Source organism: Chiloscyllium punctatum, chromosome 2 (genome assembly GCF_047496795.1).
Source record: "Chiloscyllium punctatum isolate Juve2018m chromosome 2, sChiPun1.3, whole genome shotgun sequence".
Taxonomy (NCBI): Eukaryota; Metazoa; Chordata; class Chondrichthyes; order Orectolobiformes; family Hemiscylliidae; genus Chiloscyllium; species Chiloscyllium punctatum.
The window spans coordinates 83038113-83055319 of record NC_092740.1 but is presented as its reverse complement, the minus strand read 5'-3'; the positions used below and the strand labels follow the sequence as shown (position 1 = coordinate 83055319).

Here is a 17207-nt window from a genome sequence, read left to right as displayed (position 1 = left end):
AAGAGCGTGAAATGAAAAATTTATCAAAGAGAAAGCAGTGGAGGAGAGGTAGTCCCTAAAGGAGCACAGTCTCTTTCGAGGTGGGTTCGCTGGCTGCTTGGCAGCACTTTGTATTTTCCACCAAAAGAAGTGGCTCTTGCTCAGTCCTTTTATATTGAAGTAAATGGATTTTTAAATTTAAGTCTGGGGATATCTGGAGGGCCAGTTCATCAATGGAGGGGAAATTGTCAGCCGTGAGCACATTCAATAGCTATTTAATTCCAGAAAAATGGATCCTTATTTATGCCATAAGACGGCGATGTTTCCCCTCTTTTACCAATCTTGGAAAATTATACAGTAATGCATCATTTAAAAATTTTCCATTTTTCTCATCAGATAACTGACCATGACTGAGTGAGATAATCCCCTTGGAGTGGATTGTAGGATTTTAATTAAACTAAACTTCATTTCATGTGAATCATTGGTGTGACTAGACTGAATAGTCTCGTGTCAGGAATGATGATCAGAAAGCTATTAGGTTATGGTTTAAAAAAAAATTTCCATCTGGATCAATGTCCTTCAGAGAAGGAAATCAACAATATTTACTTGTCTGGATTACATGTAACTCCAAACCGATATCAAAGTGGATGACTCTTATACTGTGCTTAGAAATGGCCTAGCAAGCCATTCAGTTGGTACCAAAACATGTTGGCCTGTATTTCGAAGGGAATAGAATAAAAGAGGGACAAGTTCCTAGTCAGACCATAATTGGAATACTTATGTAAGGAAAGATATACCGGGATTAAAGGCTGTGCAGGGAAGATTCACTAGGTTGATACTATGTGTAGAGGGACCATTTAGTGAGGAGACGTTGAGTAGATTGGTCCTCTATTTATTGGAATTTAAGGGAGTGAAAGGTAACTTTATTGAAACCTACAAGATTCTTAGAGGACTTGACGGGTTAGATGTAGGAAGGTTGCTTCCCCTTGTGGAAGAATCTAGGATCCAAAGACATAATCTTAGAATAAGGGGTCACACATTTAATGTTAAATTTAGAAGGAAGTTCTTCTCTTACAGTATGGAATTCTTTACTACTGAGGGCTGTTGAGGCTTTGTCATTAAGTAGATTTAAAGCTGAGATTGACAGATTTTACATCAGTAAGAAAATCAAGGGTTTTGGGGAAAAGGCAGAAAAGTGGAGTTGGGGTTTATCAGATCAACTATGATCCCATTGAATTGATGACCTACTTCTGCTCCTGCATCTTATGCCTTCAGGAAGTTACAGAAAATCCAAAAACAAATAAAACCAGATGGACTACCCAGCAACACACTGCCCCAGTCAACTCAACAAAGTCCTCCTTATATTGACATGAACTGCCCCACAGACAAGTCAAACAACAGTGTGACATAGTCATATTTAGTAAATCATAACTGACAGCTATTGTACCAGAGGCCTCCATTACTGTCCCAGAGTATGTCCTGTCTGCCTGTCCTGCTGGCAGAACTAGAAGTGGTGACATAGCAATGTACCTTCAGGAGTGGTTAACCCAGTGAGCCCTCAACATGAATGCCAGACCTCATGAAATCTTTGGTATCAGATCAGATATGGCCAAGGAATCTTTCTATTGATTGTCAGCTTTCACCCTCCTTGAGAAAGTGACTAGTCCTCCTTGTTGAACACAACTTTGAAGCACTGGAGGTAGCTGGTGAAGGTTGAGATATGTAGATAGTGCCGAGAGATAGGAAAGTATGTAGAGGGCACAAGCGATGAATATGGATATCGGTTACTGTTGTGGACCAACCCCACTAAAACATTTCAAGGAAGTTGGGCGGCACGGTGGCTCAGTGGTTAGCTTGGCTGCCTCACAGCATCAAGGACCTGGGTTTGATTCCCACCTCTGGCGACTGTTTGTCTGTCTGTCTGTCTGGTGTTTGCACATTTTTTGCTTGTCTGCGTGCTCTGGGTGCTCTGGTTTCCTCCCACAATCCAAAGATGTGTAGGTTAGGTGAATTGCCCATAGTGTTAGGTGTATTAGTCAGGGGTAAATGGGTCTGGTGGGTTAATCTTCGGAGGGTTGCTGTGGACTTGTTGGGCCAAATGGCTTGTTTCTACACTGTAGAGAATCTAATCTAATTGAAGTAGCCCAGACCCTAACTTTGCTAGTTATTTTAAACAGGTGTACAGTGGGGTATTCAGGGAGTGATGCAGCTGGCCAACCACTTAGTTTTAAACAAAACGGAATTTATTTGCAAGATTACCAAATGAAGCACAAAAGAGAACAAAATATAGAACAACTTAACCTATCCGAAAACCCAACAAACTATCCCAACTTACCAATGCTGTTCCCAATACTTGCAATAATCTCCATAAACACCCCTTTGCACACAAGGTAAAATCAAACACAGGGTCTTACAGGAGATATGTCAGAGAAAGAGGAAGATCAGCATGGACCTGCTTCTTTGGGTCCAGCAGCTTCACAACACTGACCTGACTGCTTTCAGTGAATAGCCAGACTGCCAAAAACCAAATCAAACCAGAGAAAAGCTGAGCTGGGGGAACCGGCCACTTCCTTTTCATTGCATAAGTTTTTTTTTAAACTTGAAAGCCTTTTGCCTGAGGCAGCTATAATCGAATTGGACTTAAAACTCACCCAAAGCTAGACTTTTCGGAACCTGTGTTTTTACAAACTCCTGAAAAAAACCCAAAGACAACAGAATCTTGTTAAAGGAGCAGCAACAACACCGTTACGAATGGGCGAAAGTCTGGTTCATGAATGTAGTGTGGGAAAATGTGAAGTTGTTCAGTGTGTTAAGTTTGAGTTAAAAGTTGGAATGGAGAACAACTGCAGAATACTGAGGTGCTGAGATATTTAGATGTTTTTAATACCTGATTTCAGAAGACTGGATCGAATTTTATAAAATCCCAAATAATCTTGGGAATGTGCATGTGCAATGGATGATTCCTTATATAGATGAATCCAGAACTAGGGCACACTATTTCAAAATTAGGGGTTGACTTTTTAGGACAGATATGAGGAAAATTTTCAGAGGTTTGTGCAACTTTGAAGCTCTCTCTATCTCAGACTGGGTGGATGCAGTGCCATTGAATATTATTAATTCCTGTTCGGAAAGGGAATGTAAGTCTGAAGAAGGGTCACTGGACCTCAAACATTGATTCTGTTTCCTCTCCATAGTTGCTTGCCAGACTTGTTAAGTTTCTCCAGCAATTTCTCTTCTTTGTTTCAAATTTCCAGCATCCTCATTTCCTTGTTTTATCAAAATATGCTATGATGGGAATATGGAATTCAAACGTATACAGAGTCCATCACCACCTACATTTTCCAAAACAACATACTTGCGATCTTATTGATTAACAGAGTAGAACTGAGAGGTCAAATGTCCTACTTTCGAATTCTTGTATTTGACTGTTCTTAATTTAGGTCTCCACCATCCTGATTTAAATTTTAAAAATACAAACATCGATATAAAGTTAGCCTGGAGCAGTGTGTTTTAGAGCAGTAAGATGGTGCTATTTTCTAGGTCTATAGATTGTTTAGGAGCAAAGATGGCCTTGATGTGTTGTTCCTGTTGGATATTATGGAGATTTTCCATGTTACTGATGATTATGACTGCAGGAAGTGTCTTTGGTTGCAAATCCTGTCAGATCGAATGGATCAGTTGGAGCATCAGTTAGAGGCCATGAAGAATTTACAGCAGCTAGGGGGTGCGATGGATGGCAGTTGTAGGGAGAGAGAAAAACCACAAATAGAGTCAGGGAGATTGATTACCTCCGGGAAAGATAGGAGAGGGAGGCAGGTCATGCAGCAGTCCGTGTGGTTATCCCCATCTCAAACAGTATGTTGTTTTGGAAAATGTAGATGTTAATGGACTGTCAGGGGAATGTAGCATGAACAGCCAACTTTCAGATAGCGAGACTGGCTCTAATGTAACAAGGGGTATGTCAGGTTCCAAGCAATCGATTGTGGTAGAAGACTGTCTAGTCAGAGGCACAGACAGACATTTCTGTGGCTGGCAGCAAGAAATTAGAATGGTGTTGCCTCCCTGGTGCCAAGATCAAGGATATCTCCGAGAGAGTGCAGAATATTCTCAAAGGGGAGACGGACCAGCAGGAGGTAGTTGTGCACATTGGTACTACTGACATAGGAAGGGAAAAGGATGAGATTCAAGGGAGAATATAGAGAGTTAGGCAGGAATTTTAAAAGGAAATCCTGATGGTAGTAATATCTGGATTACACCTGATGCTACAAACTACTGATATTGGGATGATGGTTACATTCCCTCATGTTGGGGATGGTTGCTGCCTGGCACTTGTACAGTGCAAAGGTTGTTTGCCACTGATCAATTCAAGCCTGACTGTTGTCCAGATCTTGCTGTATGTGGGGGCACAGGCTGTATTTGAGGAGGCAGACATAAAAGTGGAGGGAAGGTAACAGAAGTAGCTGAATGCACTTGAGGGCCTCTGACACTACCCTGAGGAACTTCTGCAGTAATAAACTGGGGCTGAGATGAATGTTTTCTAGCAACCACAACCAACCTCCTTTAATTTAGATATGCCTGCATCCAGAGAGCTGCTACCCACCTCCTGTGATCACACTTGACACGCATTTTTCTGGAGTTTCTTGGTGGTGTACTTGGTCAAAAATTGTTTTGATGTTGAGGACCATCATTCTTGCTCTGTCTTTTTGGAATTTAGCTCTAATGTCGCAGGTAGACAGGATGGTCAAGAAGGTGTTTAGCATGCTTGCCTTCATTGCTCAAACCTTTTGAGTAAAGGAGTTGAGATGTCATTTTGAGGTTGTACAGGACATTGTGAGGCATCTTCTGGAGTACCACGTGCAGTTCTGGTCACCCTGTTATAGGAAGGATATTATTAAATTGGAGAGGGTTCAGCAAATATTTACCAGGACATTGCCAGGAATGGAGGGTTTGAATTATAAAGATAGGTTGGGACTACTTTCACTGGAGCATAAGAGGTTGAGGGGTGACCTTACAGAAGTTTCTAAAATTATGAGGGGCATAGATAAGGTGAATGGCAAGAGTCTTTTCTTGAAGGTTGGGGAGTTCAAAACTGGGGGCATATTTTTAAGGTGACAGGAGAAAGATTTAACAAGGACATGAGGGGCAAACGTTTTTACACACAGTGGTTCATATTTGGAATGAACTGCCAGAGGAAGTGGTGAATGTAAGTATAGTTACAACATTTAAAAGACATTTGGATAGGTACATAATAGGAAAGGTTTGGAGGGATATGGGCCAAATGCAGGCACATGTGGGACTAAGTTAGTTTAGGAATGTGGTATCTGTGAACTAGTTGGACCGAAGGGTCTGTTTTCATGCTTCATGACTCTGATTAGTGAGTGTAAGGAGGATAGAGCAGGTGAGTGTGTGGCTGAGGAGCTGGTGCAGGGGATAAAGGTTCACATTTTTGGGTCATTGGAATCTCTTCTGAGGTAGAAGTGACCTGTAAAAGAAGGACCGATTGCATCTGAATTGGAAGGAGACTAATATACTGGCAAGGAGATTTGCCTAAGCTGCTCGGGAGTAAGGTGGAGGGTGTGGAACCCAGGGAGATGGTGAAAGAAAGAGATCAGGCTGAGACTGTTTGGCTTGCTCCTTTTCCCAAATCTACCAGTCAGGGCAGGCAAGAACAAAGCAGAGAATGAGGTAGGACTGATAAAGTGCATATTTCAATGCAAGAGACCTAACAGAGAAGACAGATGCACTCAGGGCATGGTTAAGAACATGGCACTGCAATGTCAAAACAATTATAGAGACATGGCTCAGGAATGGACAGGACTGGTAGCTTAATGTTCCAGGCCACAAGTGCTAAAAGAAGGATAGAAAAGGGGACAAGAGAGGAAGAGGAGTGGCATTTTTGATAAGGGATAACATTACGGCTATACTTAGGATATTCATAGGAGTTAATTCAGGGAGGTTATTTGGATGGAACTGAGAAGTAAGAAAGGGATGATCACTTTATTGGGATTGTAGTATAGACACCCCAATAGTGAACAGGAAATGGAGCAAAAAATTTGCAAGGGGATCTTAGTTATCTGTGAGAATGTTAGGGTGGTTATGAAAGGGGATTTTAACTTTCCAAACTTAGACTGGGACTGCCATAGTATTAAGGGTTTAGATGGAGAAGAATTTGTTAAATGTATACAAGAGAATATTCAGATTCAGTATGTGGATGTTCCTGCTAGAGAAGATGCAAAGCTTGACCTACTCTTGGGAAATAAGGCAGGGCAGGTGACTGAGGTGACAATGGGGGAGTGCTTTGGGGCCAGCGACAGTAGCTCTATTAGTTTTAAAATAGTGATGGAAAAGGATAGACAGGATCTCAGAGTTCAAGTTCTAAATTAGAGGAAGGCTAACTTTGATGGTATTAGGTCAAGAACTTTCAAAAGTTGATTGGGGACAAATGTTTGGAGGTAAAAGGGCGGCTGGAAAATGGGAAGCCTTCAAAAATGAGATAACAAGAGTCCAGAGACAGTATGTTCCTGTTACATGAAAGGCAAGGCTGGTAGTTGTAAGGAATGTTGGATGACTAAATAAATTGACGTTTTGGTTAAGAAAAAGAAGCAAGCATATGTGAGTTATAGACAGCTGAGATAGAGTGAATCCTTAGAGTATAAAGGCAGTAGGAATATACATATGAGGGAAATCCAGAGGGCAAAAAGGGGACGTGAGATAGCTTTGGCAAATAGAATTAAGGAGAATGCAAAGGGATTTTATAAATACTTTAATGCCAAAAGGGTAATTAGGGAGAGAATAGGCCCCTCAAAGATCAGCAAGGCAGCCTATGTGTGGAACCACAGGAGATGGGGGAGCTACTAAACGAGTATTTTGTATCAGTGTTAACTGTGGAGAAGGACATGGAAGGTATAAGGAGTGGTGAAATAGATGTGTCAGCTTGAAAAATGTCTTTGTTACAGAGGAGGAAGTGCTGGATGTCTTCAAATGCAAAAAGGTAGATAAATCCCCAGGACCTGATCAAGTGTATTTTAGAACTCTGTGGGAAGCTAGGGAGGTGATTGCTGGGCTCCTTGCTGAGAGATTTGTATCATCGATAGTCACAGGTGAGGTGCCGGAAGACTGGAGGTTGGCTAATACGGTGCCACCATTGAAGAAAAGTGGTAAGGAAAAGCCAGGGAACTATAGGCCTGTGAGCCTGACATTGGCAGTGGGAAAGTTGTTGGAGGAAATCCTGAGGGACAGCATTTACATGTATTTGGAAAGGCAAGGGCTGATTTAGGAATAGTCAACATGGCTTCATGCATGGGAAATTGTGTCTAACTAACTTGATTGAGTTTTCTTGAAGGAAGTAACCAAGTGGGTTGATGAAGGCAGAGCGTTGGATGTGATCTGTAAGTAAGTTTGCAGATGACACCAAACTTATAGGTTTAGTGAACAGCAAAGAAGATTACCACAGAGTACAAAAGGACCTTGATCAGATGGGCCAATGGGCCGAGGAGTGGCAGATGGAGTTTAGTTTAGATAAAATTGAGGTGCTGAATTTTGGAAAGGCAAATCAGAGCAGAATGTATACACTTAATGGTAAGGCCCTGGGGAGTGTTGCTGAACAAAGAGACCTTGGAGTGCAGGTTCATAGTTCCTTGGAAGTAGAGTCGCAGGTAGATAGGATAGTAGGGAAGGTGTTTGGTATGCTTTCCTTTTATTGGTCAGTGCTTGAATCTAGGGGTTGGGAGGTCATGTTGCGGCTGTCCAGGACATTTTTGGAACTGTACTGTCACTTTTGGAACATTATTTGCAATTCTGGTCTCCCTCCTATCAGAAAGATGTTGTGAAACTTGAAAGGGTTCAGAAAAAATTTATAAGGATGTTGCCAGGGTTGGAGGATTCGAGCAATAGGGAGAGGCTGAACAGGCTGGGGTTGTTTTCCCTACGAAAAATGAAGGATGACCTTTATAGAGGTTTATAAAATCATGAGGGGCATGGATAGGATAAATAGACAAAGTCTTTTCCTTGGGGTTGGGGGAGTCCAGAACCAGAGGGCATAGGTTTAGGGTAAGAGGAGAAAGATTTAAAAGGGACCCTAATGGCAACTTGTTCACACAGAGGGTGGTGCACGTATGGAATGATCTGCCAGAGGAAGTGTTGGAGGCTGATACAATTGCAGAATTTAAAAGGTATTTAGATAGGTATATGAATAGGAAGTGTTTAGAGGGATATGTGACTAGATTAGTTTAGGATATCTGATCAGCATGGACAAGTTGGACCGAAGGGTCTGTTTCTGTGCTGTACGACTCTATGACTCTGACTGACTGTTTTCTCTTGACTCTTTGTTCTGAACTTGTACTTGAGTCCCAGGCTCACCTAGTGACAGAAGTTTGTTAGTGCAGGTGATTCTGCCTGCATCAACCAGTTTCTGCCACTTAGTAAACTGAAACTTCATTAACTTTTTTTAATATATATTGTAATCTGTTTCTTTACTTATAGACTCAGAGATGTAGAGCAAGGAAACAGATCCTTCGGTCTAACCCATCCATGCCGACCAGATATCCCAACCCAATCTAGTCCCACCTGCCAGCACCCGGCCCATATCCCTCCAAACCCTTCCTATTCATATACCCATTCAAATGCCTTTTAAATGTTGCAATTGTACCAGCCTCCACCACGTCCTCCGGCAGCTCATTCCATACACATACCACTCTCTGTGTGAAAAAGTTGACCCTTAGGTCTCTTTTATAACTTTCCTCTCTCACCCTAAACCTATGCCCTCTAGTTCTGGACTCCCTGACCCCAGAGAAAACATTTATTTATGTTTATTTATCCTATCCATGCCCCTCATAATTTTGTAAACCTCTATAAGGTCTCCCTTCAGCCTCCGATGCTCCAGGGAAAACAGCCCTAGCCTGTTCAGCCTCTCCCAGTAGCTCAGATCCTCCAACCCTTGTAAATCCTTGTAAATCTTTTCTGAACCTTTTCAAGTTTCACAACATCTTTCCGATAGGAAAGAGACCAGAATTGCACGCAATATTCCAACAGTAGCCTAACCAATGTCCTGTACAACCGCAACATGACCTCCCAACTCCACCAGTTCTGTATCCAAATGGCTAGATCTCCCTGTATTCCATGAGATCTAACCATGCTAATCAGTCTCCCATGGGGAGCCTTGTCAAATGCCTCACTTAAGTCCATATAGATCACTGCTCTGCCCACCTACTGCTCTGCCCATCTACTGCTCTGCCCTCACCAATCTTCTTTGTTACTTCTTCAAAAAACTCAATCAAGTTTGTGAGACATGATTTCCCACGCACAAAGCCATGTTGACTATCCCGAATCAGTCCTTGCCTTTCCAAATGCGTGTACATCCTGTCCCTCAGGATTCCCTCCAACAACTTGCCCACCACAGAGGTCAAGCTCACTGGTCTATAGTTCCCTGGCTTGTACTTACCACCCTTCTTAAACAGTGGCACCACGTTTGCCAACCTCCAGTCTTCCAGCACCTCATCTGTGACTATCGATGATACAAATATCTCAGCAAGAGGCCCAGCAATCACTTCTTTAGCTTCCTACAGAGTTCTCAGATACACCTGATCAGGTCCTGGGGATTTATCCACTTTTAACCATTTCAAGACATCCAGCACTTCCTCCTCTGTAATCTGGACATTTTGCATTGTTTTCTTTTTAATGAATACATGCATTTTAAAATGTACACCAGTTCAACTTATTGTTTAGTTTCTGCTGAGAAAGGTTCTAAAATACCAAACTGTACAAGTTTTCTTTTATGCTTATAGATTTATTTTGTTTTGCAAGTTTTTTCAGCTAGTATATAATACTGCAAAAGTATGGCACAGTGTTTCAACTACTGCACTGTTTTATCCAAGTCAGAAATGTCTGAAGGAACCTAATTCCATTTCTAACATCAAGTGAATCTTGGGTTGCCATAGAGTTTAAAGTCATGATTTTTCAAGAATGCAACCATATCTTTAAGTGAGGCATTGTTGAATTTTCTAAGAAAATACAGGATATATCAAATTAGATGATTCCATCAGTTTATTCTCCATCAGCAAAGTGAGGGAAGATGTCATCGGCTGTGTCATAAAACAATTTTTTAAAGAAAACGTCTATCACTGGATGTGGGCATCATTGGCAAGGCGGTATTTATTGCCAATTCTTAATCACCTTTGGGAAGCTGTTGTTGCAATCTGTCTGGTTTCTCAGTAATAAACTGCTTTTTACTGTTAACTTTGTGTTCCACCAGATGTCATTTCAGCCTTTGTGCAAACATAGACAAAATTGCTAAATTTCAGAAGTGAGGTGAAAGTGACTGTCGTTGACATCAATTGAATGTGGAAATGAGGAACTTGAGTAAAATTGAAGTCAAGTGGAGTCAGAGTTTGGAGATGGGCGAATGCCTCTATGGTTGGAGTTACACCTGGTACAAAGATAGATTGCTGCATTGGAGGACTATCACTGTAGCCCCAGACATCTCTGTAGGGTTTCTTAGGGTAGTGTCTTAGGCCCAACCAACTTCAGCTGCTTCATCAAAGATCTTTCCTCCATTATAAAACCAGAAAAGGAGTTAATTGCAGTATTAGGTATCACTTTCAAGCCTTCAGATTTGAAAATTGTCAGTGCTGCATTCACAGAGAACTGGATGACATTCAGTCTGAGGTTAATAGTGGCAGGTAGTATCCAGTGCACACAAATGCCAATCAATTGCCATCTCCCCTTTTAGTTTTCAGTAGCAAGATTATGGGTCTTGGCACAGAGGCTCAGTGGTTAGCACTGCTGCCTCACAGCACCAGGGACCTGGATTCAATTTTTATCTGTGCGGAGTTTGCACATTCTCTCTGTGTCTGCATGAGTTTCCTCCGGGTGCTCCGGTTTCCTCCCACAATCCAAAGATGTGCAGGTCAGGTGAATTGGCCGCGCTAAATTGCCCATAGTGTTAGGTACATTAGTCAGGGATAAACGTAGGGGATGAATAACTCTACAGAGGGTCGGTGTGGACTTGATGAGCCAAATGGCCTGTTTCCACACTGTAGGGAATCTAATCTAATCTATTTGCTGAATCCCTCACTATATTAACATGCTTGGGGTTACCACAAGCCAGAAACCTTATCCGATCCAGCCGTATCAATTATGTGGCTATAAGAACTAGTTAGACATTGGGAATTCTGTAAATAACTCATTCACCACAAAGTCTGTAAAACATTTGTAAGGCAAAAACTGGGAGTGTGATGGAATACTTTAGGGAGGTGACAGCCTAGTGGTATTATCACTGGATTGTTAATCCAGAGACATTGGTAATGTTCTGCAGACATGGCAGATGGTGGTAGTTTGAGTTTAATAAAAATCTGAATTAAGAGTCAAATGATGGTCATGAATCCATTTATCGACTGTCTGAAAAACCTATCTGGTTCACTAATGTCATTTAAAGAAGTAAACTGCCATCCTTACCTGGTCTGGTTTACATGTGACTCCAGCAAAGTGGTTAACTCTTAACTACCCTCAGGCTGATGATTGTTGGCCTAACCAGCAACATCTATATCCCCATGAATGAATTTTTAAAAAACTTTCCAGATACCTGGATGGTACACCTCTAACAATTCTCAAGAAACATCCAAAGCAACTCATTTTATCAGCACTTCATGCACCATCTTCAAAATTCACTCCGTTCACCACTGATATGCGGTGTTTAACGTATCCAAGATGTACTACACAACTCATCAACAGTACCTTCCCAAATGATCACCTCCACCACCTAAAATGGCACACACAACAATGGATTGGAACACTACCACCTGCAAGTTTACCTGCAAACTGTGTGCAATTCGGACCTGAAATTACAACCGTATTACTATTCCTTCACTCTTGACTGGGTCACACAAAAGTCATGGAGCTCCTTCCACAATAATACTGTGAGTTACCACATGCAGATAAACTGCAGCAGTTCAGGAGACTGCTTCTCGCCACCCCTTAAAGTGTAAATACATTTTGGCCTTGTCATTGATGCTTGGACCCCATAAGCAAATTAACAAAATAAAAGTCTGCAATGATTTAAATCCATTCCAGAGATTAACAAATGCAGCATTTGAGTCCTGAATTATTCATATGCTTAAAAACCTTGTTTCCAAGTGCACTTTCTGCTAACTTCTTTTTAATTTAAATTTCTGTGATCACATTTGTACTGAAAACTATTTAAACTAAACTGATCATAATAGCATCCCTCACTGTAATTAATTTCTAATCCAGGGCCCCAGCACCAAACTCATCCAGTTGTTTGGTAAAGAAGCAGCATTTAAGTCCTCAGGTTCAGCTTCCAGAAGCTACATTTTGCTTTAACAAAGAAAGAAGAAATAATTGAAATATCTTCTCATTCTTTTAAATGTCCATTGTCTTCAATTATTTTGGGCAATTGTGTTCGGTGCTACAGATTAGAATCTAATTAATTGCATTATAATTTAGATTTTATACTGCTGTGTACTCTTTCAGTACTGGGAAATTATTTTAAAAACAGTTTTGATATTAATAAAAGCCTGTCATTTTGGCTGTCCTCTCAATTGTTTTGAAGCTGGCATTAATGAACCTTTTAATGTTTGCAGCACCCTCCATGACCGACCTATGTGCCGGATTTGCCATGAAGGCAGCAACCAGGAAGATCTGCTCTCCCCCTGTGAATGTACAGGAACTCTAGGAACTATTCATAGAAGCTGCCTAGAGCATTGGCTTTCATCTTCAAACACCAGTTACTGTGAACTCTGCCACTTCAAGTTTTCAGTGGAGCGTAAACCTAGACCATTAATAGAGGTCAGTATGTCATTCCTGTCTGCAGAATCTGGGACACAAAAATAGCTCCAGACAGATAATTTATACATCTTTTTAAAAAAAAATGTATGATTGCGTAAATCCTAGGTGGTTGATTTGAACAGAGGTTTATCTATCGGCCACAGAGCTATTTTCAAGGACGAGTTCTCCAGTTTGGTCAAAGTACCTGTTGAGGTAAAGTAGGGGAAGCTTAATTCCTTGTTTAACTTGAGCTAAATCTGATAATTACACTGGGCCTGAAAGGACACGGTTTCCTGCTCAGTCTGATTATTCATCACTTTAAAGAGCACACGGTTCAGAGTTTTTCGATAGTTATTTCCATTATTTAAGCAGGACAATCAGGAACAGCCAGTTTCCCTGTGAATTCTTATTCTCTAAAATAAAGCTCTCAATTCCAATTTCTCTCATAGCCTATTAGGAGGCCTTCAGTCTTCGCTTTTGTTCCAATATTAACATGTAGAAAGTATATATGCAAATTTCATTTTTCTCTGACTCCTAAGAATGCAGCTGTAAAATAATGAGCATTAAATAAATATTTGCATTGTTTCATTATAACTCTTCTAAAATCATTACTTTTATTCTCAGCATGATCTACTCATCAAAACAGTGCTCCTTTATGTACTTTCTTAAAAGTTGCCTTTTGTTCATCTCTAAAACAGAAAATACTAGAATGCAGGTTTACATTGGTTGATTTTGTACTGAAAGACTATTTATTACCAAAAGGTTTCTTAACTGTGCCAATCAGAAGAGATGTTTGAAAATGTTTATCCAGTATTACACAAATGTTTATCTAATAGCTAAAATTACAAATGAAAGAGAGGGCTCTTGTGATCCAGTAGTATCGTCCCTTCCTCTGGCCCAAAGGCCTGCGTTCAAATCCCACCTGTACTAGAGGTGAATAATAACATCACTGAACAGGTTGGTGAGAAAGTATTTGTATGTGAAAAGAAGGGGAAATGTGTCTTTTTTTTTGGACTATATCATGCCTCACCAGGCCTTGTTTTCATGTCAAAACTGCTCACTACCCCAGGATCATCCTGGATATCTAGAATTATTGCCTGGGCAATGCATGCCATCTTCTTAAAGCCTCTATCTTTCCTTCTCCCATCTGCTCCTTCAGCAATTATGAAGAGCCCACTTATTATTTCTTCGCTGGTATTGAGACAATTTGATCAGCTGACGTTGCTATATCCCCCACTCCCTTGCCTCAGCCTATAAAACCTTTTATTTTTGCAACTTCTATCTGCTTTTCTTTGGACTCCATTCCCATTACACCTCTAACCATTTAAATCTTGTTCCTAGCCCCCATAATAGCTGACATTAAAACAGTCACTGTTTCACCCACCACCTTCTTTTAAAATTGTAATCACCACTCCCTACTTAAAAACAAAGCATACTATATTCCTCTGACTTTCTGAACTGCATCTCCAACCTTTGACTTCCCAAGTCCTTGAACCTATTGTGAGCTGCCAATTCCATAGTCAATCTTGCATTCCCCTTCACCAGTCCTGCTACAGCACTGAAATGGCCCTAATCAAAGTCATGAAAAGACTTTCTCTGATTGTCCCACCTCATCCATCTCTATGCTGACTGACTACCAGAAGCACCCTTGTCCTTCAGTGCCTTGCCTCTCCCTAGTTTAGTAATACTGTCTCACTTGACTCTTCTTTTAGCAAGAGCATGCCCTAAATTAACTTCCTTTCACTTTTATCATTATTAGCTTGAGTTGCTGAGGATTGTTCTTTGGCCACTCCCTTTATTTATCTACATGCTACCGTTTGGTCACACCAACCAATGGCGTGAATCAGGTTCCTATGTGTGTCGACAACATTCAGCTTGTACTTGTTCCCCATTTCTCTTGAGCTTTTGCTCCTTTTATTTCATCAGTCTGCTTGTCTGACACCTTATCCTGAATTAACTGCAAGTTCCTCCAATTTAACATGAGGCCAAAGGCATTTTCTTTTGTACCAACAACAAACATACTCCGGATACCAATTCCATTCCCCATTTCAGTTTCTGTCTTCAATTCATCATGACTTTGTAACCTATTTGATCTTTAGTTAAACCCATTTTGTCTTTGCTATCTTCTTCAACCTTGTAATACTGCCTGTCCAAAATCATACTTGTGATAAACTCCTTTTTAAAATCATCAGTCACGTTCACAGTGTGATACACATATAAATACACAGAACCTTGGTTCAAGTAGACAGAAAGTGACAAAATGTGTCCTGTTGATAGCCAGTCGCTGCGGTAACCCCGTGGAAACCTGGGACCAAGCAGAGTTTACCTGCCTAGTCTGAGAATTAAGATAGATGCCTTTATTGCATCTCCATGCCAATGATGGCCCAATCAATCAGCCCTTTCCTCATGCTTTCTAAAATGGTGTCCCTTTGTTCAAGTCTGCTTCTTATGTCCTGGTTCTGATGAGTGCAAAATTAAAAGCTTCAAGCTGCCTGTCTCCTTTTAACAACGTTTAAATTCTATATGATCAAGCAATACTTTAAATTCAACGAATGAATAAATCTGGAATTAAAAGCTCATTGCAGTAGAGGTGGCTGTGAAATCTTAAACTCTTCTGGTTCACAAATGGTCTTTTAAAGAAGGAAATCCACTACCCTTGCCTGGCCTGGCCCACATGTGACTCCAGACCCTTATGATTATGATTGCCTTTAAATTGTTTTCTGAAATGGCCCAGTAAGCCGCTCAGATCAAGAGCAATTTAAGAATGGGCAACAAAAGCTGGCCTTGCCAGTCACATCCTTATTCCACAAATAGACGTAGAAAAGAAGAACGTGGTACCTGTAGCTCACCCAAGATTCTGTGCCTAGTGCTAGGCAGGTAGGACAATGGCTTGGTAGTGGTTAAATTTAGCCTAATAACATTTTGCTTCCAATCATGACCAGAGCTTTCTGAATCAATAGTGGTATCCAGGGTGCACTATACTGAGATATGAAAATTTCTCTACAACATTGAGACTGGGCCATCAACAGTAGCAAATTCTGAGGCAATAACATGATTTCTGATGAGTTTAACATCTACTTCAAAGTCTGCCTAATGAGTAACTAATTGATGCTTTGGCTGGATCTATAGGCTCAACTTTGTGGGGATCAGATGATGGTTTGTCCAAGAGCAAAGTTTTTAAGTAGCATGAGTTAGCTTGGTATCAGCCTTTCTCTCCCATCTAGCTAGTTCATAGTCATGGAGATTCCAACATTTAAATCATGGATGTTGCCAAATTGTCATGTATTTTCTGTCAAACATTTACCCATGCCTATTGGCACCTATAAACTACAATCCCAATGTCATCTTTGGAACCTTCATTCTTTTTAATTCCTCAAACTCTGTGGTGTATATCGTATCCTTCACCAATTCATCTTCAACCATCACTCCATGCTCCCTGACCTAACTGATTCCTGGACCTCCTTTAATTCTCATCCTCTTGCTTAAATCTTCATGGCCTACTCCCTATCTTTGTAATCATCATCAGTCCAACAACTGAGAACTTTGCATTGGTCCAACAAACTCGAGTCCCTGAATCTTTTTGTCTCCATATCTCTTTTTCTCCTTTATGACCCACATTAGTACTCAACTCTTTTGTCAAACATTTTGTCACTCCTCTCAATAGCTCCTTATTGGTTTCAATGTTGTTGCTAATTCCTAAATTTCTTCACCAAAGTGTAAAATGTTCTGTTACATATGCTCGAGGAGATACACCACAATGTGAGAACACAAGGTGCATACTTGCTGTTAACTAGTTAATAATGTAGGACAAACCAGGCTTTTCAAGTTTCCATTTCCACTTGGAAATTCAAAAGATGTCCCTATCACTGTAGTGGTGTAAGGAACATGGGTGCTGACCTAGTTTGTAAGGTTAACATGAGATGGAAAAGGAAATATTTGTCTTCTTAAACTCCTTGATTTTCATAAATCTCTTATAAACCGACTTGAAAAGCAGTAATCAAAATATACACTGTTTCTCATAGGATTTTCCCATTTGCCAGGTAAAATGGATGTTTTCTCCTCCTTCACAGGCTGTTGTTATCACTCTGTTGAAAATCATACTTCAGCTGCTGAGTGACTGTGTCATCTTAAGATGATAATTCTGGTAAAATGGCAAACACATTGTTTGAATGATCATCTTTTCTTCTGTGTCTACTAGCCTGAACTGCACCACTACAACCATTTTCCCAAAGTGACCAGTCATGGTAACTTGTCCTATCTACTACATTTATTGATTTGTGGTATTGAGTAAGGGTTGGTTAATGCAGCTTGCTGCCATCAATTCTCTTTTTTGTCTTTGCTTTGTCTTGGATCTCTCTAGTGACTGCATTAGAGGATACATGCCACAATCTTTTCCCCAAGAAGCACTGTTATTCAATAACAAAAAGATTTATTTCAGAATAGCCGAA

General features: G+C 40.7%; 1 protein-coding gene across 3 annotated transcripts in view; it reads left to right on the top strand.

Annotated features, from left to right (window-relative positions):
* Nucleotides 1-17207, top strand: part of LOC140486140 (E3 ubiquitin-protein ligase MARCHF3) — a 120642-nt gene that overhangs the window by 90068 nt on the left and 13367 nt on the right. For all 3 annotated transcript variants that reach the window (XM_072584824.1, XM_072584833.1, XM_072584815.1), the window contains exon 3: nt 12576-12780. In XM_072584824.1, the coding sequence (XP_072440925.1) occupies nt 12576-12780 (205 nt within the window). The remainder of the gene's footprint in view (nt 1-12575; nt 12781-17207) is intronic.